Source organism: Hyla sarda, chromosome 7 (genome assembly GCF_029499605.1).
Source record: "Hyla sarda isolate aHylSar1 chromosome 7, aHylSar1.hap1, whole genome shotgun sequence".
NCBI lineage: Eukaryota > Metazoa > Chordata > Amphibia > Anura > Hylidae > Hyla > Hyla sarda.
Window position 1 is genome coordinate 179,853,463 of NC_079195.1, and position 23,275 is coordinate 179,876,737.

Sequence of the window (23,275 nt, forward strand, 5' to 3'; positions counted from 1 at the left end):
TAACGGAAGTTTTTGCAGGGTGACAACGATAGTGTGAAAGGGGCCTTAGCAAGACCACATAACACTACCTACTACATATAACTACTACACCTATCCTCCTTGTGGGTTGAAATAGGGATATTAGCTGGTGAAATATTTCAGGTCTTTTGCATTCAAATGATCAAACTATATGACAGGTGAAAATATCTTTGGAGGAACAATGGAGGGGGATTTATCAAAACCTGTGCAAAGGAAAAGTTACTGAGTTACCCATAGCAACCAATCAGATCACTGCTTTCATTTTTGAAAGGGCCTCTGCAAAATGAAAGAAGCAATCTGATTGGTTGCTATGGGCAACTCAGTAACTTTTCCTCTGCACAGGTTTTGATAAATTGATAAATCTTCCCTCACGAGAACAAGAAGTCACATAGTTAAAAAAAGAGAACAGCATGAAACAAAGACGAGAGCCTGACTCCTCCCACATAACTGGTCACATGGTCATGGCATCTTCGAAGGTCCTTTAGCTTCTGCGGCAGCACAACCTGGAGCCTGACCCCCCCCTCCTAGTCATGTGACTGATCACGTGACTATGACATCATCAAAGGTCCTTTTGCTTTTTGGGCTCTTGCATCTATTGATAAGTTACTGGTCAGGATAAGTATTTATTATTATGACCTTGTCATTGATATACTGTACATGTATGTGTGTGTGGTGTATGTAATATATACAGTCTATACCAACTAGTGTGTACATACAGTACAGTGATGTGTATGATGTTAGTAGATCATGTCATTTTATATCAATAGAAATGTAATTTTGGTGTGTATTATGTGTAAAATATAAATTATATGTAATGAATATCTATAGCAGTGGTTAGAGATGAGCGAACGTACAGTAAATTTGATTCGTCACGAACTTCTCGGCTCGGCAGTTGATGACTTCTCCTGCATAAATTAGTTCAGCTTTCCGGTGCTCCGGTGGGCTGGAAAAGGTTCATACAGTCCTAGGAGACTCTTTCCTAGGAATGTATCCACCTTTTCCAGCCCACCGGAGCACCGGAAGGCTGAACTAATTTACGCAGGATAAGTCATCAACTGTCGAACCGAGAAGTTTGTGACGAATCGAATTTACTGTAAGTTCTCTCATCTCTAGCAGTGGTCTTCAACCTGCGGACCTCCAGATGTTGCAAAACTACAACTCCCAGCATGCCCGGACAGCCGTTGGCTGTCCGGGCATGCTGGGAGTTGTAGTTTTGCAACATCCGGAGGTCCGCAGGTTGAAGACCACTGATCTATAGTGTAAATGTACAAGGTTGTACTACAATGTGTTGTGCATTAGTATTTCATATATGTATTTGTAATACCATTGTATTATGTGTGGTATACATACTTCACAGATAAAGCAAAATCAATACCCTGCTAGAAATAACGGTTCACAGAAGGGGTAAAAACATGTAAAACATAACGTTTAATCGTGCTATTTAAAACAGTATCCCCACTGACATACAAACAACAAGGAGATAGGTCAAGGAGTCCCAGAGGCCACAACTAGCGATGATAGTTGGAGTCAGACAGTTCAGTGGCCTGAATAGAGACAAAGTGGGGTGACCGGGAAAAGTGTAGAGACCAGGTGGGGTGGGGCTATAACCCTAGTATACCCTGACAGGGGAGATGTTGTGCCCACTAGCCCTGCTCGCTCAGGGAGCTGTCGGGGCACTCGTCCTTGAAAGGACGACCCCTGCCCCGGTCTATCCCTTGGTCAGCCCCTAGACTAGAACAAGTGTATAGCCCGCCCAACGCGTTTCCCCCAAGTTAATGGGTTCATCAGGGGCTCCAGGGCAAACAAAAAGTTTGGTCAATAATGCGTTACCGAATGTAAATAATAATACATAATACATACATGTGTGGTATACAGCAGAAACCGTATTTAACATTTTTAACAAATATAATTTTATCCGCTTCAAAGTGTATAAACTATATGTGTAAAATGTAATGTAATATATGTGTTAAATGTAAACAAAAACCCAGTGTGAACCCAGCTTAACCCCTTAATAATGACAATATCTGTTGTGAGTAGCTGTACATTCCCGCGCCATGACAGATATGTACATTATGCTGATCTTGTGGATACTGTGCACTATACCCACAATATCAGTGCAGGGGCTCAGCTGTCTCACACAGCCAGGCTGTGGCCACAACTGCTGGGACCCAAGTAAACTTCAATCCCAGAAGTGTAATCCTTACAGCTGTGGACGATAGCGACCATTATATGTAAGGTGTTTGACAGAGACAGGAAGCTCCCTCTCCACAGGCAACCTGCAACATGAGCGTGGGGTGCTGGTGCTCACCATGGCATCAGCTTTGTAATAGACTGCCCGTCAGTGTAACACTATATCGCTTCTCTGCCTTTTGGCTAAGATCATGTGTAGTGTCTGTTCTGTAAGTTGGTGGTGTGGAAGTGCACCAAGGCAGAATGGAGAACCACACAGAGGTTTGGAGGGGATGGCCAACAGCTACCCCGGGTAACCTCTGAATCTGGCCATAAGGTTTCAGGTAGAGAGAGAGCCAAGAGAGAGCCAAGTGCAGAAGTGCCCAGGGAGTGGTGACAGGAGGGTGCAGTAACTCACTGGGCATTGTGAAGTCACTTGAGGGAAAGCACTGAGCACATACTTCACTTTTACCCTTCTGAGCACTCACCTTTAAAGGGGTACTCCGGCCCTGAGACATCTTATCCCCTATCCTTTTGCTAAGATGTCTCACCGCGGGGGTCCCACCGCTGGGGACCCCCGCAATCTTGTGTTCGCCACCCACCTGTTTGAGCTGCACGCCGCGGTGCCAGCTCACAAATAGCCGGGTGGCGACCACGGGGCCGGAGTATCGTGACATCACGACTCCTTCCCCGTGTGACGTCACCCCCCGCTATGCAAGTCTATGGGAGGGGGCATGACGGCCGCAGTGAGGCATCTTATTTCCTATCCTTTGGATAGGGGATAAGATGTCTCAGGGCCAGAGTACCCTTTTAACTCCCAGGCCTGGCTGCTGGTCTGTTACAAATAATTTTTATAGATCCAGTCAGATGTCTGAGCTGTATTTCATAACGCACATCTCATTTATTTTACAAATTTTTGTAACTGTGCTCACTATGTGTGATGTGTTGTCACTAGGACTTTTACAGGATGTGGCGCCCTTCTGGATGTCCCCCTGGAGGTCTTGGGAGGTGTGCGTGGCCCTTAGGTTCCTCACCTCCTTCAACCCTGGGTCCCTGCTTCAGCAGGGATGCTGCCTGGTTTACAGCTTTCCAGTTGGAGCCTGGGTTAATTCCCAGGCAGAAGCTGAGAGTATTATTGGTCCTCCTGGAGCTTCAGCAAATGGTGGACATTGATCTTGGACTCTTGCGGGGCCTTTTGGGCCAAAAGTAAAGAGAAGGTTGTTGGGTGCTTGCTATTTTCTTTGGGAGAAGGGCTTGCAATGGACCCCATCCCATTTTGCACTTGGGTAATAGATGCACATACTGCCGGGAGAAAACCAAAATGCTTGTTAATATTTAGTATGCCAAAGCATTGACATAGCAATTAGTTAACAGTAGGGCATTAAATAAATAAATAAATAAAACATGAATATATAAAATAAAAAAAATTACATTTGATATAAATTATTTTACAAAGTCCCCATTGATACTGCGTTTCTGCAGTATGTTAGAGGTATCTGTACTTTCCCACACAGCCCCATATTGAATGCAATGCTCTCTTTTCTCCCTTTAGCTGTGCGATACCTGGAGATTCCTCCACCTAGCTGACTATGATTACACCCTCTATTTCAGTGTTTCTCAAGCACGGTCCTCAAGTGCCCCCAACAGGTCATCTTTTCTGGATTTTCTTAGTCTTTCACAGGTGATATAGTTATTGTCAGTGAATCAGACATCACCACAAGTTATATCATCTGTGAAAGACTACGGAAATCCTGAAAACATGACCTGTTGGGGGGACTTGAGTACCGCACTTGAGAAACACTGTTCTGTTTGCATGCAAGGAAATTGTACCTGAGATTGGATTACATGGAGCAAGATGCAAACGTGAGGCTGTGTGTACATTGAGTGCTTCTAAAACAACTGCACTCTCTTGAGTCTCTTCACAAATCTGTGCTCACTGATGAAATTCTCTGAGATCTCCTCTCGCGTCCTCAAGTCATCCTCGCTAAGAACTATGCAGGTTATATTGGGTGTCCATAAGCATTCCACCTTGCACATTCTCTAATACTCTCAACTGTAACACTTTTATAACAAGTGGTGGGTGGTCTGGAACTTTCATAGGGACTTGACTTTCTTTGTAAACTTGTGCTTGGATAAGGACATGCCATGCATATGATGTCATTGCTTTATACCCTTCTTCGTAGAAGAGACCAGGACTCCTTGCTGACTTACAAAATAGTTAGGTGCATGAACTTGGGTGCACCCCAGCAATAGGGTCTGAGACAGCTCCTTTCTGCTATATCATAAGACATAGATGTCGGTGACTTTGCAAAAATGGAATTTTTAACTCCTTTCTAGGTGGTACAGGGTTCTGTCCCTTCTCCATAAGTTGTATCCCTCTGTTTTGGACCTTTGCTATCAGTTCACCCAATCTTGTGGGATGTTTTCACATATTTGGGTAACCTGCCCTCGCATGACGACCTATTGGTCCTCAGTCCAAGAACTGATTACAGTTATTACTAGCACCCATCTATCCCTCTCTCCCTCTGTTCTACTTCTCAAAATGATTCTGGGTTCATCTCAGGACCTGAAGAAGGGCCTGATGGGTTTGTTGCTTGCAGCGGTGAGATGGGTGATACCAAGGAGGTTTACTACAGAAGCTTATCTTAAACGCTGGTGTCCGTGGATAAAATTAAATATGTCTCTTCTCCTCAGCATCTATGTTATGGCCTTCCTGCTAAGACCTCTTGATTTGTGCAGGCAAAATGTATTATCTTATCCTCTCCTTGTGCATCGACTCCCTTAGTTTGAGACATGTCACCTAATACTCTAAGGTTGATATGGTGTGGAATACTCTTTTGTTCTCTTTATTGCTATGTATCTTTTGCTATGTATTCTTTTTATTGTAACCCCTACTTGACTGTCATTTACGTGACTTTTCAATAAAAATCTTTTTGAATGCAAAAAAAAAACAAAACCTCTACTTACCTCCTGCGGTGCCTCTGGTTTTCTGCTCCGGCCCCTCTGTAATGCTTTTCATGTTACTGGAGACATTTTATGCTGAAGGTCAGCAAATAGCTGGTCGCAGTGTTGCTCCCCCTCGGCCAGTGATAGGCTGAGTGGCAATGTGACCGATTGTATATTCACAATTACCCAATTATAGACCATTATGTGGAGGGTTAAAGGAGTTACCATATGTGGTGCAGGACAGCCTATCCAAAAGATAGGGGATAAGTATCTGATCGCGGGGGTCCGACCCCTGGTACCTCCACCCTTTTCAAATTTTTCAATAAAAGTATTAAAGAAAAGTTAAAAACATAAAATAAAAGATACATAAACACATGTTTCTTGTTGTGTTCTAATGCTACTGATAAATATGCCAGTAGTAGGAATTGACCGATTATCGGTTTGGCCGATATTCACGATTTTGGACGTTATCGGTATCGGCAATTACCTTGCCGATAATCCGAAAATGCCCCGCCCAACGCACCACATCGCCCCCCCCCCACGCACCGCCCCGGCCAGAGACCGCCGCTACCCCATTACCTCCCCCATCCCCGGTTTTATAATTACCTGTTCCCGGGGTCCACGCCACTTCTGGCTCCTGCTGCGTCCTGCGTTGCGCTGTGCGCAATGACGAGTGACATCCTCAACACGACATCATCGTCGGTGCGCACAGTGACAGCTCGGGACGCTGCTGGAGCCAGAAGTAGCATGGACCCCGGGAACAGGTAATTATAAAACCGGGGATGGGGGAGGCAATGGGGCAGCGGCGGTGCGTGGGGGGTGCGGTGGTTGAACTAAGGACCGGCAGGGGGAGAGAAGCGGGCGGCGGTCAGGGATGTGTGCTGAAATTAGCCGATAACTTATACCGGAATATCAGTATAAGTTATCGGCTATCGGCCCTAAAGTCCACAGAGTATCGGCCCCAAAAAATCGATATCGGTTGATCCCTAGCCAGTAGTGTTGAAATCAGCTCAATTATAACATTATAATAACCATTATTAAGTACTAAAGGAAACAATTATTCAAAATGGAACAATGGAAGATATGGTAGATAAAGGTGACTATCACCTATAAGATAGTCAAAATATAGAATGTAAGTAAATCTATTCATCCAATAAGGATGATTAGACCAGTCATCAATTATTTTTCCTATGGCTGTTTTACCTTTGCTAATTCAAATAGCTCAGATTGCTATACCTTTTTATGTTGTATCGCCAATCTTCATATTGGTTCGAGGATCATGTCAGGTCTCCTCCTTACCCTGCTCTCCACTGCAATGACCACTGTGTAACTTTCCAATTAAGATGTCTGTCTCATGTACTACACGTTTAAGGCTCACACACGAGCGATAACTACTACAGTATAAATACAAATTCCTCGATACAGCCAAACTCACAGGTTTAGATAAATTATTTTGGGATAATGTATTTATGTAAACGTACATGATATGCCAGAAGGGGATTCCGCACTCCCATTCACACTTCAGAATTTCCACATGCGGATTCTGCATGTAATCTGCACCGATTCCGCATGAAATCCGCACAAGCCAGAAACCACCCAAATGAATGCAGACGTGCAATTGGTGCAGATGTGCAGAAATTCTGCCCTTAGGGGGAGATTTATCAAAACCGGTGTAGAAGTAGAGTGGTGTGGTTGCCCATAGCAACCTATTAGAATTTTCAATTTTAGAGAGACCTGTGAAAAATGAAAGACATTATCTGATTGGTTGCCATGGGTGCCTGCATCACTCTTTGTCTACAAAGGTTTTGATGTGTCCCTGTTTGTTCTGCTCTAGCTGCGCAGTGAAGTGTGTGCAGATTGCTCTGGCTGCATAAGGGTCTATTCACACGGCGGAATTTCCGCATGCCGAATTCTGCTTATGGAATTCTGCCTCAAATTAAAGTCTATGGGATTCCACACACCGATTCAACCTTCTGAAATTCCGCTAGTGGAGTTTCATAAGTTGAATGCGAGTGTGGAATCCCATAGAAGTCTATACTAGGGCTGGGCGGTATGACCAAATGTGTGTATCACGGTATTTTTGTAACTTTTGGCGGTTCCACATTATATAACAGTATTTCCTCCTCCCCTCCCCCCCCCAAAAAAAATGATCAGCCCAGCGCTGCCCCCATCGGGGTAAATACTCACATGTCACCCGCAATTGCTGCCCTCCTCATCCTGTTTGTTGCAGCTGCCGGCGCTGGCACTCTATACTGTGCGGTATCCCTATGCCCGGGCTGCAAAAGGTAAACAAAATAAACTCGCGCACGTTCCGACGTCGGCCTTACGCTGGGGACGGGAACGTCGGACAGCCGTCAGCCTATCACCGGCCGCAGTGATGTCCTGCCCCGGCCGGTGATAGGCTGAGCCCACTGTCATGTAAGGAGCTCTGGCCGGCTTCTTACATGACAATGGGCTCAGCCTATCACCGGCCGAGGTGGAACATCGCTGCGGCTGGTGATAGGCTGACCGTTGTCCGATGTTCCCGTCCCCAAGAAGCGGGTGAGGCCGGTACCGGACCAACGGGAGGTGAGTTAAAGTTTATTTTGTTTATTTTTTGCAGCCCGAACATAGGGATACCGCACAGTATAGAGCAGTGGTCTTCAACCTGCGGACCTCCAGATGTTGCAAAACTACAACTCCCAGCCGTTGACTGTCCGGGCATGCTGAGAGTTGTAGTTTTGCAACATCTGGAGGTCCGCAGGTTGAAGACCACTGGTATAGCGTGTCAGCGCTAGGAACCGCAACAGACAGGAGGACGAGGAGGGCAGCGCTTGCGGGTGATATGTGAGTTTTTTCCCCCGATGGGGACAGTGCTGGGCTGATAATTAATTGGGGGGGGGGGGGGGGGGGCAGAACAGCGTTCACGGGTCACATATGATTAGTTCCCCGATGTGGGGACAGCGCAGCGCTGGGCTGATAATTCATTCATTCCCGAGGGGGAGGGGCCAAACCAGTATTGCGATATGGGTTAAAATTCATATCGTGCAGCACAAAAATTTCGGTATTCGGTATGAAACGGTATACCGCCCAGCCCTAGACTATAGGCTTTCATTTAAGGCGTAATTCAATAAGCGGAAATTCTGCCGTGTGAATAGACCCTAAAAGAAGATGCATGATGCTCATGTGCAACATCTTGGATGCCTACAGTCTTAGCTCATCAGAATAAGGGGCACATGTTAACTTACTTTGGGGACAATTATTGCAGTAACTACATTATGGTAGGTCTTTGTTTACTTCTCCAGCCTAAACATTTTAGGAACTGTCCAGAGTAAAAGGAAAACCCCATAGCAAACATATGCTGTTCTGGACAGTTCCTAAAATGGACAGAGATGTCAGCAGAGAGCACTGTGCTCATGAGGTCAGCAGATAGTTCTGTGTATCAAAAAAGAAAAGAATTTCCGCTGTAGTATTCAGCAGCTAATAAGTACAGGAAGGATTAAGATTTTTTAATAGAAGTAATTTACAAATCTGTTTAACTTTCTGGCACCAGTTGATTTAAAAAAAAGTTTTTCACCGGAGTACCCCTTTAAAGCATTCCTGTCATAAAAAAAAAAAAACCTTTTCATATGTCATACAAATATGTCAAAAATTTTGATTGGCACTGAGACCCATAGCAATCACTAGATATAGCCGTGAATAGGGTTAGACTGTGCTCTTCATTCTCTGGCTAGCTTTTCAATCTGACTCCAGGCTCCATTATAGCTCTATTGAACTGCAGATCTGGTGGAGTGATGTACACAGCCGTGCAGTGGTATATCTAGTGATCGGTGGGGGGGGGGGCGGGGGGTCCCAGATTTTATTAATATCGCCTGACATAAATCCAGATTGATTCAGACGTTCCGGGATTTGTAACAATAGATATAATCAGACTAGTACCCAGCATAGTATGTTGAATCCCATTTCATATGACTTGTGTTCTAGCACTGTACTGTTATTTAGCTATTAAATGACATAGGTCACATGACCGTATATTTTATACAGAAGTATAAAGTCTTATTTGATTTGCTTTCTTTTTCTTCTCTGGCTCCATAAACAAGAATATTTGTATTTTCCAGACTGACCTACTAAGGATGGACAATGACCGAAAACATATGGCTGAGAGAATATTGAACCTCACCCTAGAGATAATCTACCTGCTGACCGGAGAGGTGAGGGATTCGTGAAATAATGTCATATGTCAGGACATATCTCTTAAAGAGGACTTTTGTTCACTCTAAAATTAATGACTTAGTTCTCCTTTAACTGTATTTGCAGCTACCATTTTGCAGGAAGGCACCTGATATTACTGCACAAACCTTTGCCCTGCTTATTTAAAACTATGTGCTCTTGGGGTAGTTTTTCTTATTTTAAATATACTTTTCTTTACTGTGTTGATTCCCTCTATGTATATAGAAACATAGAATCTGAGCACATGCTTGTGTATAGTATTTTGATCAACCCGCCCCTCCACCACCTCATACCGGATATATAACATCCTGTACCTCATCTGACGATCTCCGTATTCCATTAGAGGGGCGTAATTGTACTGTGCGCTGTGTTCCGTGCGGCAAGTGCAGTGGGGGCCGTGCATATTAAATAAAAGAGTCATGGATGAACGATCAGAAGATCCTGCTGTCTGATTGTGGCCACACCACCTTCATTTAATATACATGTCCCCTGCTGCACTCACCGCGTGGAACACAGCGCACAGTATAATTACATCCTGGCCCCTCTGACGGAATAGTGATCATAGGAACAAGGGGGGCATCAACATACCATATACAGGTATGGGATTAGCCTCCTGAAGCTATTTATAGGTAGGACTAAGTCATGTTCAGAGCAAAAGTGGAGCAGTTGCCATAACAACCTCTAAAAGGCCTTTAAAAATAAAAGAAGCAATCTGATTGCTTGCTGTGGGCAACTGCACCACTTTTTCTCTGCACCGGTTTTAATCTCCCCCACTGTCTGTCTCCATGAACAGGATTGCAAAGTAGTAAAGAAGATAAGTGATGAAGATGATGCATATAGCAGGCACCATCACAGTCCTATCACGGTGCCTCTACTACATTCAATGACACATAAAGAAAACAATTTTGAGGAGATCCTGGACCTCACCAACAAGATCACTGAGCTGCTGACCGGAGAGGTGAGTGCTGCTGGGAATTACAGAACCTTATACAGTAACTCTAAGAGAAGCATTGGTTTGATCATTGTGTATAAAAGCAACCTTGTCAGTACATTTATCAGGTGTCCTTAACCATAGAAGAAGAAAGCACACGTGCAGGGGGGCCTCCAGCTGCTCCAAAAAGTCCAATTAGAAAATTAAAATTTCACCTTTAATATAGCATGTTTAAAAACGAAGGATATCCATGATGGAAATAAAAGAAGGAAGGTAAACCTTCCTTCTTCTTTTATTTCCATCATGGATATCCTTCGTTTTAAAAAATGCTATATTAAAGGTGAAGTTTTAATTTTCTAATTGGACTTTTTGGAGCAGCTGGAGGCCCCCATGCACGTGTGCTTTCTTCTTCCATTGCCTGCCTTGCCCTCCTGCAACTACGGAGCTCCTGCATCCAATACCGCACGGTGGTGAGCTGAATCCCCCTTTTTCTTTGTTATTTGTCCTTAACCATAGGCATTATGATTAAAAGACAAGATCCCTGCATGCCTGTAGTGTGTTCTAAAATAGAGTGCTGCAGTATTTTAGGGAAATCATTTAACCTGTATAGAAGCATATTCCATTAACATATGACACATATCTCGGATTAAAGGGGGTTGTCTTCGTAGCTGGAGAAGTTGGCAAACTCAAGAAAATTTCATTCCAAATTCTTTTGCACTAAATTATTCTTATAGTATGGGTTTCTGAAAAAACACCAACCATAAAGTAGTGGTTAAGGTTGGTGAAAAAAACAAAAACATATGGGTTTTGGATAGCTAGAGGAAACCAATGGCAGGAGCGGTGTTATGAAACTGTCTGGGTGCAGTGCAGTAAAGGAATGGAGGGTGGAGAAGTATAGGTACCGTAATTGACCCTTTTTGCTTTTTCTCTTCTTCCCTCTCCAGGGGTGTGTGGGTGGTTTGGTAGTGGAGAATGAATCCTTGCAAATGCTGTATGTCATTGTTATAAAAAAAAAAAATATATATATATATATATATATATATATATATATATATATATATATATAGATATATATATATATATAGATATATATATATATATATATATATATATATATATATATATATATAAAAGGAGGCAATGAAACTCATTTTCAGCTGTCTAATAAATTAACCTGTCCATTTGCCTAACTACTCTTTATTAACCCAACTTGTCTGGCGTCCATCATGTAACACACTTGCTGTTTGATCGGGGCACTCTAGCTGGGAGTTAAGTGAATTCTCTCTCCCTCCCACTGTGTGGGAGGAGTTGTAGTTAAGAAGGTGTAGTGTGAGGGAGATACAGCTGGCTAAGTTTCCAGCTAGAGTGTCCTAACCAGACAGAAAGTCTGTTACAGGATGTACCCTAGATAGTAAGTTGGGCTAATGAAGGCAACAAAGCACACAATTTGCATTAAAAGCAAAAGGATAGCATGAAGGACCACAGAAATGCTAACATGGCATATTAAATAAGGATTGTGAAAGACACCGCTAAGTTATGGGTTCTTATCATAACCAGATACATAGTGCTGGGCGGTATACCGGTTCATACAGAATACTGAAATTTTTGTGCTGCACGATACAAATTTTTGCCATACCGCAATACCGGTTGGGCCCCTCCCCCTTGGGAATGAATGAATTATCAACCCAGCGCTGCGCTGTCCCCACATCGGTGGAGCTAATCATATGTGACCCGCGAGCGCTGTGCTGCTTCCCCCCAATTAATTATGAGCCCAGCACTGCGCTGTCCCCATCGGGATAATACTCACATGTCACCCGCAATCGCTGCCCTCCTCGTCCTTCTGTTTGTTGTGGGCCGCCGGCGCTGGAACTCTGTACTGTACGCTGTATCCCTATGCCCGGGCTGAAAAAGATAAACAAAATAAACTTTAACGCACCTTCCTACATTCCCCCGTCGGTCCGGACCTGCTTCCTGGGGACGGGAAAGTCGGAGAGCCGTCAGCCTATCACCGGCCGCAGCGATGTTCCACCTCGGCCGGTGATAGTTTGAGCCGGCCGGCTTCTTACATGACAGTGGGCTCAGCCTATCACCGGCCGAGGTGGAACATCGCTGCGGCCGGTGATAGGCTGACGGCTCTCCGATGTTCCCGTCCTCAGGAAGAGTGTGAGGCCGATGTAGGAAGGTGCGTTAAAGTTTATTTTGTTTATCTTTTGCAGCCCGGGCATAGGGATACAGCGTACAGTACAGAGTTCCAGCGCCGGCGGCCCGCAACAAACAGGAGGACGAGGAGGGCAGCGCTTGCGGGATGACATGTGAGTAGTTCCCCGATGGACAGCGCTGGGCTGATAATTAATTTAGGGGGGGGGGGGGGAGAAGCAGAACAGCGCTCGCGGGTCACATAATTTGGGGGGGGGGGGGGAGAAATATCGTTATATACCACGGAACCGCCATAATTTACAAAAATACCGTGATACACATATTTGGTCATACCGCCCAGCTCTACAGATACAAACAAATTCCAATACAGAAGAGGGGAGCTTAACATTTCCACGGTTGACTCTTTTGTGGGTTTCAGGTTCCTGTTAGGTGTCAGGATGTCACTGTCTATTTCTCCATGGAGGAGTGGGAATATTTGGAACAACATAAGGATCAGTATGAGGACATTATTATGGAAAATCACTGGAGTTTCACATCAACAGGTAATAGAGGAGAGATAGTTACGAAAAATACAGCTTTGGAGCAATCTGTTTTTCTTAGGCTTTATTCACGTGTGCCTTTTTATCGCTAGTTGCTTTTATTATGTCTTTGACAGTATCTCTGTTTGTTTACAGATTTCCCTGATATATATCACATACAATTCAGATCATCAAACAAATATCAATTTTAATTGTAGAACTCAGAACAAATCCAATTTCTTCTCAATCTATACACTCGTCATCACTCTTCAGGACTAAACAATCTTTTTTTTTTTTTTTCCGTAGTATTTTTTAATATAATATCATTTATTTAGTTCCTTTCCACAATAAAAGCATATTTTTATGAAGAATTTTTTTTTTGTCTCACTGCATTTCTAATGCAAATACTTATTTTTACATCTAACAGATTGGATCCTTTTTTCTAATTTGTGGAAAAAGTTTATATTAAAAGTTTTTCTGCTGGTAATGGAAAAATTTTTTCATTAGAAAACAGGGTTTGAAATTTTTTTAAAATTTTTTTTTTTTGGGGGGGGGGGGGATTCCTTTTTTCTTAGGTTTTATTAAAGCACATTTTACATTATTTTGATCCCTCTGGGATTGTTAGATCTCTTCTATAATGCTTTACAATAGTAAATGTTCCAATCAGTGTATTTGCTACTGACATGACCACATAGGCAAGTGGTCTTAAACTGTGGCCCTCCAGATGTTGCAAAACTTCAACTTCCAACATGCTCGGACAGCCGTTGGCTGCAGCCAATGGCTGTCCGAGCATGTTGGGAGTTGAAGTTTTGCAACATCTGGAGGGCCACAGTTTAAGACCACTGACATAGGAAAATGCCTGTTCATCCCACCTTATTTGGTAACTTATCTGCACCCCTCCTAAGTTCTCTCCTCTTCTCTGTATCAAATTCTTTAGATGCAGTGGTCGTTATTGACTGTTGCATCTAATGGAGTAATTGGCTGGCAATTGAAGCCACAATTATACAGGCATACAGTTACAATCTATTACAGTAAGGCGGTGGAAAACTTTTTTTTTTTTTTATCAACTGGTGCGAGAAAGTTAAACAGATTTGTAAAATACTTTTATTAATAAATCTAAATCCTTCAAGGACTTATTAGCTGCTGAATAATACAGAGGAAATTATTTTCTTTTTGGAACACAGTGCTCTCTGCTGACATCTCTGTCCATTTTAGGAACTGTCCAGAGCAGCATATGTTTGCTATGGGGATTTTCTCCTACTCTGGACAGTTCTTAAAATGGACAGAGGTGTCAGCAGAGAGCACTGTTCTCGTGATTCAGCAGAGAGCTCTCGGTTCCAAAAAGAAAATAATTTCTTCTGTAGTATTCAGCAGCTAATAAGTACTGGAAGGATTAAGATTTTTTAATAGCAGTAATTTACAAATCTGTTTAACTTTCTGGCACCTGTTGATTTAAAAAATAAAAGTTTTCCACTGGAGTACCCCTTTAACATTTTGTAGTACCATAGTGGTTTATTGATGGATCCCCCCCCCCCCCCCCCAAAAAAAAACTGTGATTTTCAAGAAGCGCTGTAAAACCATGAAGCAGCCACAAACTGTGAACACTGCCTCAGGTGGTCACAATTAGGAGGGCAATAGTATGTGCAGGGATTAAAGTTAACCTTTAAATAATAACGGAAGTGGTCACCTATAAAATGCACAATTTCTAACATAATTCGGCTATATTTTAAAAATAATTGCAGGCTATTTTATTTGGTCATTATGTGCCTTCCACAGATGAATACAGTAAGGAAGAAACGCCAGAAAGATGTTTCGATCCAGTATATTCCAACGATGACTCAGAGGAAAATCTGAATGTCCTGAATGAGTGTCATGAGGTAGATGGACTTGCCGAATTCTGTATACTGTATATAGTGTTTTAAAGGGGTATTCCAGGATTTTTTTTTATTTGACTATGCTACAGGGGCTGTAAAGTTAGTGTAGTTCATAATATAGTGTCTGTACCTGTGTCTGATGGGTTTCTCACAATTCTTATGTGATTTTCACCCCAATATTTATTTTTATCAGCATACAAAATGACTGTTGTCTCAGATTTTTCCCAGCTTGCAATGTGGTCGAGACCTTACTCACTAGTCAGCTGATGACAGGGAGCCTGTCTGCTTCAATGGGTGGAGAGATCGCTTGGTGGGAGTTAGATCAATCTACAACTAATGCAACAGCTGTAGGCACCCTGATTGAAAACCACAGGTCTTTTGAATGGATGCAGCTCATTTATGTTTCAATGGGTGGGGTGGCTGATGTGTGGGAGAGAATAAAATTGAATTATGGGATTTGTAGTCAAAAAAAGAAAAGTCAAACAGGAAATACCAGTTCACAAAAAGCTAGCCACAGTGTTATGGTAATCTCACAACATAGCCATTTATCCCCAAGACAAGCGCAGATCCTTCCTAAGCATGTCCATTACTGCCTGCCAGGTACGTACTAAAATCACCTTATGCTGGATAACCCCTTTAATATTAGTCACTCACTTTTTTATTTCTTTCACTTTAAATATTCAGAGATGATGAACTGAAATGATCAGAAAACTGTATTGAAATAAAACTATTACCCAAAGACGTAACTTACTAATGTACTGTTTTTGCAATTTGTACTGGTTTCAGCTGGGATTTTGTCTCTGAGCTCAAGCCCACCCCTTTGGCCTCCTCTGCTGAACAGCCCCTATGGCCTACATCACCATTTGTGATATAAATATTTATTTATTGCATTGGGTCATTTAGGGAAGAATTAGGTGTGTTTACAGCATGCTGCTTTTGTGCTAAACAATGTAACAGGAGGGAGAGTAGACAGGGAGTGAATGCAGTGACTGCTCAGAAGTACAGGGTACAGACATTGGGGGAGAGGAGGTGCAGACCCACAAAAGGATTCTTGGTGGTTTCAGAACTGGGGTAGACAAGTAGCAATATTATATGCTACTGGAGTGTGTGTGTATGTATGTGTGTATATGTGTATGTGTGTGTGTGTATGTATGTGTGTATATGTGTATGTATGTGTGTATATGTGTATGTGTATATGTATGTATGTATGTGTATGAGTGTGTGTGTGTGTGTGTATGTATATATATATAATATACTTTTTACCTGATACCCTAGTACCCCTTTAAGAGCTTATCTATGCTATGTAATCATATTCTGCTGTCATTGACTATTTTGTTATCATGATAGCTGCCAGTGACAGATTTTTGGTCTCACTTTAAGCTTTTTAAATGTGTCCTAAATTATTTGGTAGGTGACAAAATTAAGTGACATAAAAGTTGAAGTGATAACAGATGAAGATTTAAATATGTGTGTAACACAGGAATGTAAAGAGGAGGAAATCCCTACACATATCAGTGCTGGTAAGTAAAAAGTAGAAAGTAGAGAGATAGTTTTAACCATTCATGCCCCACATACCATACAGCTACTAGTGTACATACAATAGTGTCATCATGGAGATATAATATACAATCAAAGCAATGGAACATACTTACTGATCCTCTTCTTGTGGGGATTCCTGTCTCCACGTGGTGCTGTCATGAGCATTCCAGGGTTGCAACAGTGAACAGATCGGCCAAGTGCAAAGCTGCCTGTTAGAGCTGTAGGTGAGCCAGGCCGCCAAAGTAGTGGGCAGGGATGTTGGGCCAATCAGGTCCAGTGTCGCCATCCCATGCCTGACTCCGTATACTATCTAATACTAATTTTGCCTCTCCTGGTTTGACCTGTGCCTGGTATATGTTTTTGTTTCTGGTTTGGATTCTGCACTGCTTTGCCCTATTGGTTATGACCCTCTGGTCTGTTATTGGTTTTCCTTACTGTGTTCTGATTCTGTCCATGGAGAGACTGGTTTATGGCTCAGCCTGTCTGCCCATTCCCTATGCACTTAGTCAGTGTAGTGACAGTTGCGCAGTTGGGGGCTGCCACTTAGGGCAGCTCATCTAATTAGGTAGGGACAGTGGCTGGGGTGAGTTTAGGGCTGCACTGATCCCTATTTAACATGAAACATATGCTGTATAATAAATACATAGTGTATATCATAGAACACAAGTTGTCCAGCTCATCCTTCTCTACCTGCTGAGTCCTGGATTGTGTGGGATGACACCCAGAGCAGACATAGAAAGAAACAGGTCCAGTGAACGTTTCAGGTGTTTACACATGCACACTCTTAGTCGTACAGGACTTGGTCTTGTAGAACTATGGGTGTGCATGTGTAAACACCTGAAACGCGTTACATGTTTCTCACCATTTTCTGATGTTGGCATTTTAACTAAATAAATCCTTGGAATTTGCACTGGACCTGTTTCCTTCTATAGTGTATATAATGGTTTCTACTATAATGCTTACAATCAAGTAAAAAAAGCAACAACGCTCTAACGTTACATAATGGTAGTATGTCTTCATTCAAACACTATATAAAGTAAAGGTGATGTTTTTTTCTGGACAGCAAATGTTTCACATATCATATGTAGATCTAGTTGGTGCAGCCTCAATCTGATAATTGAGGTATTGGTATATTGGTATTGGTGAGCATCCATTGAAGTGAATGGGTAGCAAAAAAATCTGTTGCAGAGGGAACGTGGCTAGCCATGGCAGAGTGAGGGCGCATGCTGCTGGAGCTCCGGTCCTGCACCCGCCATTAGCACTGATCCAGGCTGTCTATATTGGGAGAACCTGTAAAAAATAAAGGAAAAGGACTCACTCTTGTCCCCCCTCTCCTCAGAAGGACTTGGCGACCTACTTCACCCGATCCCAGCCCTGCCGGAGCACGTCCCTACCTCCAGACAATATGGCCGCTGGCTCCTCAGTGACTCTGGGCCCTGCATCTCAGCCCGCCGCAAACGTGGTCTTGGCTACTCCACAAGCTATGTGGTCTGCCTCTCTTGCGTTGTAGAGCTCAGCTGCTACACCTCCGTTGCCGCCGCGGGCAGCCTCCTCCTCTGTACAGCCGTTAGCTGGGGGAGTCCTGGGGTACGGCGCTCCACAAGATGGTGGCGCCGGCCTGCGTCTCTCCTGCTGGGGATGACCGCCCTCCTGCTTCCATGCCGGCGCATCGCGAAGGGACTCAGGCGCAGTGCTTACCCTCACTGGCCCCAGCAATGAACTGCCAATACACACAAGACCCTCGAACCGGAGGGCTCCGGCCCCTGATCCCCTGCGCTACTCTCCACAGAGGAATGAGCATACCTGCTGGCCTTCATCGCCTGGCCCCATAGCTGCTCCCCCAGACCCCACTGCCCTGCAGGAGGCAGTTTCTGGGGGCGCACATGTGTCAGAGATTGTCCCTGGCCTGGCTCCTGAAAAATGGCCCCCCATCTCACAGTGTACCCTCCCTTCAAGGGATGGCCTTCTACAACATGCCAAATCCCCTGCCTTCACAGTATCAGGGGCCTGCTGCATCTCCATCATGGTCCTCAGGGTCCCCTTGGGACTCCCCCTCTCACCAGCCTCCTGCAGTGTACCCCTGGATGCCCTTGCATAGCACCGCGCCACTGGCGTCGCCCATGGCGGGGATGTCCCCTCATGCACCATCTCAGGGGCCTCCCCCCAGCCTGGAGGGCACCCCCTCTATTTTTGGGGCTCCTTCCCCTACACAAGCTGCTGCCCCCAATACTCTGGCTCTGTCGGGGCCTTCTCCATACCCAGGACGCTCTTAACCCTCTCCAACGGATTGTCCTGTTACCCTGAGAAATGCTTCATTTTCTTGAAAAATTTCAGGGGTGCCAACATTTACGGCCATGACTGTGTGTATATACACTGCTCAAAAAAATAAAGGGAACAGTTAAACAACACAATGTAACTCCAAGTCAATGACACTTCTGTGAAATCACACTGTCCACTCAGGAAGCAACACTGATTGACAATCAATTTCACATGTTGTGCAAATGGAACGGTGGAAAGGAGTGGTTCTGCAGGTGGTGACCACTTCTCAGTTCCTATGCTTCCTGGCTGATGTTTTGGTCACTTTTTAATGCTGGCAGTGCTTTCACTCTAGTGGTAGCATGAGACAGAGTCTACAACCCACATAAGTTGCTCAGGTAATGTAGCTCATCCAGGATGACACATCAATGCGTGCTGTGGCCAGAAGGTTTGCTGTGTCTGTCAGCGTAGTGTCCAGAGCATGGAGGCGCTACCAGGAGACAGGCCAGTACATCAGGAGACGTGGAGGAGGCCGTAGGAGGGCAACCACCCAGCAGCAGGACTGCTACCTCCGCCTTTGTGCAAGGAGGAGTAGCAGGAGCACTGCCAGAGCCCTGCAAAATGACCTCCAGCAGGCCACAAATGTGCATGTGTCCACTCAAACAGTCAGAAACGGTCAGAGACTCCATGAGGGTGGTATGAGGGCCCAATGTCCGAAGGTGTGGTTTGTGCTTACAGCCCAACACCATGCAGGATGCTTGGCATTTACCAGAGAACACCAGGATTGGTAAATTTGCCACTGGTGCCCTGTGCTCTTCACAGATGAAAGCATGTTCACACTGAGCACATGTGACAGATGTGACAGAGTCTGGAGACGCCGTGGAGAACGTTCTGCTGCCTGCAACATTCTCCAGCATGACCGTTTTGGCGGTGGGTCAGTAACGGTTTGGGGTGGCATTTCTTTGCCCTCCATGTGCTTGCCAGAGGTAGCCTGACTGCCATTAGGTACCGAGATGAGATCCTCAGACCCCTTGTGAGACCATATGCTGGTGCGGTTGGCCCTGTATTTCCTCCTAATGCAAAACAATGCTAGACATCATGTGGCTGGAGTGTTTCAGCAGTTCCTGCAAGAGGAAGGCATTGATGCTATGGACTGGCCCGCCTGTTCCCCAGACCTGAATCCAATTGAGCACATCTGGGACATCATGTTTCACTCCATCCACCAAGGCCACGTTGCACCGCAGACTGTCCAGAAGTTGGCGGATGCTTTAGTCCAGGTCTTTAGTCCATCAGGAGCATGCCCAGGCATTGTAGGGAGGTCATACTGGCACGTGGAGGCCACACACACTACTGAGCCTCATTTTGACTTGTTTTAAGGACATTACATCAAAGTTGGAACAGCCTGTAGTGTGGCTTTCCACTTTGATTTTGAGTGTGACTCCATATCCAGACCTCTATGGGTTGATAAATTTGATTTCCATTGATCATTTTTGTGTGATTTTGTTGTCAGCACATTCACCTATGTAAAGACAAAAGTATTTCATATGATTAGTTCATTCATTCCGATCTAGGATGTGTTATTTTAGTGTTCCCTTAATTTTTTTGAGCAGTGTGTGTGTATATATATATATATATATATATATATATCTCCTAGCTGAGTACCCATTTACTAGTCTTTCTACCTAAACCTTCTTGGAGTGGAAAATCAACAATGATGCTCTCATCCTCATATCCCGTTATGGTGTAATACTTGACATATTGCATGTAATTGACATCAAGGGTTATATACTGTCATACCTCTTTCATCATTGTGTATGTAATGGTATAATATAGAACCCCTAACTCTAGGCATTGAAAATAATATTTTGATACAGGTTTTAGTCATTGGTATGGGAACATTTTTATAATATTTATTTTGTTTTATTTTGCAAAAGATAATAATATGTTTCTATTCACAGCAGATAAATGCAGCAAAAACTGTTCTGGAAATCTCATGTTATCTTCAGATTATGAAGTAAAATATAAAAAATTTATAGAGGACAATGATGGAGAACGTTCCATAACACACTTTAACACAAATATACCCTTAGACTTCCACAGCATTTTTACTGATGGCACTGATAACAAGGATCTTTCATTTGGTCAATCACAGATTGTTAACCAAAGTTCTGAAGAGATGGTAGAAAAAATATTTCCATGTTCTGATTGTGGGAAACATTTTAAAAAGAAATCTGTTCTATCTATGCATGAAAGAATTCACAGAGATGAGAGGCCATTTACTTGTTCAGAATGTGGGAAAAGTTTTCGCCAGAGGTCAGATCTTTTTAAACATCAAAGAAGGCACAGAGGGGAGGAGCCATTTTCATGTCCAGAATGTCAGAAAGGTTTTCAACAGAAATCAGATCTCATTGTACATCAAAGAATTCACACAGGGGAGAAGCCTTATGCCTGTTCTGAATGTGGGAAATGTTTTACGAAGAAATCAGTCCTTGTTATGCATCATAGGATTCATACAGGGGAGAAGCCATTTTCATGTCCAGAATGTGGGAAATGTTTTAGACAGAAATCAGATCTTCTTGTACATCAAAGAAGGCACAGAAAGGTGGAGCCGTTTTCATGTTCAAAATGTGAGAAAAGATTCAAGCAGAAATCAGATCTCATTGTACATCAAAGAACGCATGCAGAGGAGAAGTCATCTTTATGTTCTGAATGTGGGGAATGTTTTCCAAGGAAATCACTTCTTATTAAACATCAGAGAACTCATATAGAAGATAAACCATTTTTATGTCCAGAATGTGGAAATTGTTTTAGCCAGAAATCTGATCTTGTTAAACATCAGGCAATCCATACAGGGGAGAAGCCATTTTCATGTTTAGAATGTGGGAAATGTTTTAGTAGGAAATCCTATCTTGTTGAACATTGTTTAACTCATACAGGGGTAAAACCATTTTCCTGTACCGAATGTGGGAAATGCTTTACAAGGAAATCAAGTGTTATTGTACATCAGATGACTCACACAGGAGAGAAGCCATTTTCATGCCCAGAGTGTGGGAAATGTTTTAGCCATAAGTCCGATCTTGTTAAACATTACAGAAGTCACACAGGGGAGAAACCATTTTCTTGCCCAGAATGTGGAAGGGGTTTTAGCTACAAATCTGATCTTGTTAAACATCATAGAAGTCACACAGAAGAAAAACCATTCTCCTGTTCAGAATGTGGGAACTGCTATAGTCAGAGGTGCGATCTTATTAAACACCAAAAAAGTCACACAGAGGAGAAGCCATTTTCATGTCCAGAATGTGGGAAATGTTTTAGGCAAAAATCCACCCTTGTTACACATCAGAGAATTCATACAGGAGAAAAGCCTTTTCCATGTTCAGAATGTGGGAAATGTTTTAGACATAAGTCTGATGTCCTTAAACATCAGGTAATCCATACAGGAGAAAAGCCATTTTCCTGTTCAGAATGTGGGAAATGTTATAAACAAAGATCGGCTGTTGCCCAGCATAAGAGAAGAAGCCATGGTAATGTTCAGATTGTAGAAAATATTTGATCTCAGATGTAGTTCTCCAGGGTAAACAGAATTTTTATTTTATTTTTGGGCATTACATAATTTCTTTCCCTCAAATTTGCTCACTAACTACATCTTCATGGCAATGATTTACAATGGGAGCACTAAAAAGGTTAACCATGTTATCCCATCCTTGTGATGGGAAACTGCGACAGACCTACCTGTTTAATACTAATATTAAAAAGATATAATTGAAAATGCATACAATGTTTGAAGAGTGATATTGAGGGTGTGTGAAAACATTGGTGAAAGTAGATAAAGACATAGACAGTATAGGGTGACATGCATGGGAATTGTCTGAGAAAAAGGCTAGCAAGACTGAACATAAATGAATAGGCAATGTAAAAATGGTAAATTACACAAAATGTTCTTTCCCTGCACCCGCACTGATAAAACCACTGGCTTTAAACCCTATTTTGTTTCATATCCTATTCTTGGGTAATAAGATCTGTTATATATATATACAGTGATCCCTCAACTTACAATAGCCTCAACATACAATAGTTTCAACATACAATGGTCTTTTCTGGACCATTATAAGTTGAAACCAGACTCCACAAACAATGCTACGGACAGTACAGATCTGCAAAACATATCAATAGCTGGAAGAACCGACCAATCAGAATGGACATTTCACTGGTAAAACACCTGTATTACTGAAGTGTAGGCATTGACTGGTGTCTGGTAGCGCCCCCTACAGTACAGGGAGGTATTATATGTTCTGTACACTTTACCTGTACCACAGTTAGCTGCTCCTTTGGACACCAGGCGAGGGCGGCTCCATGTTACTTTTTTAGGACACTGTGTACTGTACAGGACCCTGAAGAAGCTCCTGTCCTCTACATAGACCAGTGTTTCCCAAGCAGAGTGCCCCCAGCTGTTGCAAAACTACAATTCCCAGCATGCCCGGACAGCCTTTGGCTGTCCGGGCATGCTGGGAGGTGTAGTTTTGCAACAGCTGGAGGCTCCCTGCTTGGGAAACACTGACATAGACAGTGATTACAGCTCCCAGCAGGGTGTGTGCGGGTGTGTCTCCTGAGACTTCCAGCAGAGCAGAGCCAAGCAGAGATTTCCAACAAGCCTTCCC

The 23,275-nt window shown here is 43.4% G+C and overlaps 1 protein-coding gene and 1 pseudogene across 3 annotated transcripts; both read left to right on the plus strand.

Annotated features, from left to right (window-relative positions):
* Nucleotides 1-488: 488 nt before the first annotated feature.
* On the plus strand, nucleotides 489-23,055 carry LOC130282785 (oocyte zinc finger protein XlCOF6-like). Of its 3 annotated transcripts, none has more exons than XM_056531512.1 (7): nucleotides 489-627; nucleotides 9,231-9,323; nucleotides 10,136-10,300; nucleotides 12,849-12,972; nucleotides 14,725-14,825; nucleotides 16,234-16,342; nucleotides 20,576-23,055. In XM_056531512.1, exons 2-7 carry the CDS (start codon nucleotides 9,246-9,248, stop codon nucleotides 22,168-22,170), a joined length of 2,172 nt encoding a protein of 723 aa, XP_056387487.1. In that variant the 5' UTR covers nucleotides 489-627; nucleotides 9,231-9,245; the 3' UTR covers nucleotides 22,171-23,055. The 3 variants fall into 3 exon arrangements, with proteins under 3 accessions (XP_056387487.1, XP_056387485.1, XP_056387486.1); XM_056531510.1 differs by having other exon boundaries at nucleotides 554-583; XM_056531511.1 differs by having other exon boundaries at nucleotides 554-583; nucleotides 20,579-23,055.
* On the plus strand, nucleotides 2,372-2,464 carry LOC130283610 (U2 spliceosomal RNA; annotated as a pseudogene).
* Nucleotides 23,056-23,275: the final 220 nt, after the last annotated feature.

Bases quoted from the DNA above. Each gene is read 5' to 3' on its own strand.
- LOC130282785 (XM_056531510.1), top strand. The intron at 10,301-12,848 runs GTGAGTGCTGCT...TGTGGGTTTCAG, and splicing joins CTGAGCTGCTGACCGGAGAG to GTTCCTGTTAGGTGTCAGGA. The intron at 16,343-20,575 runs GTAAGTAAAAAG...TTCTATTCACAG, and splicing joins CCCTACACATATCAGTGCTG to CAGATAAATGCAGCAAAAAC.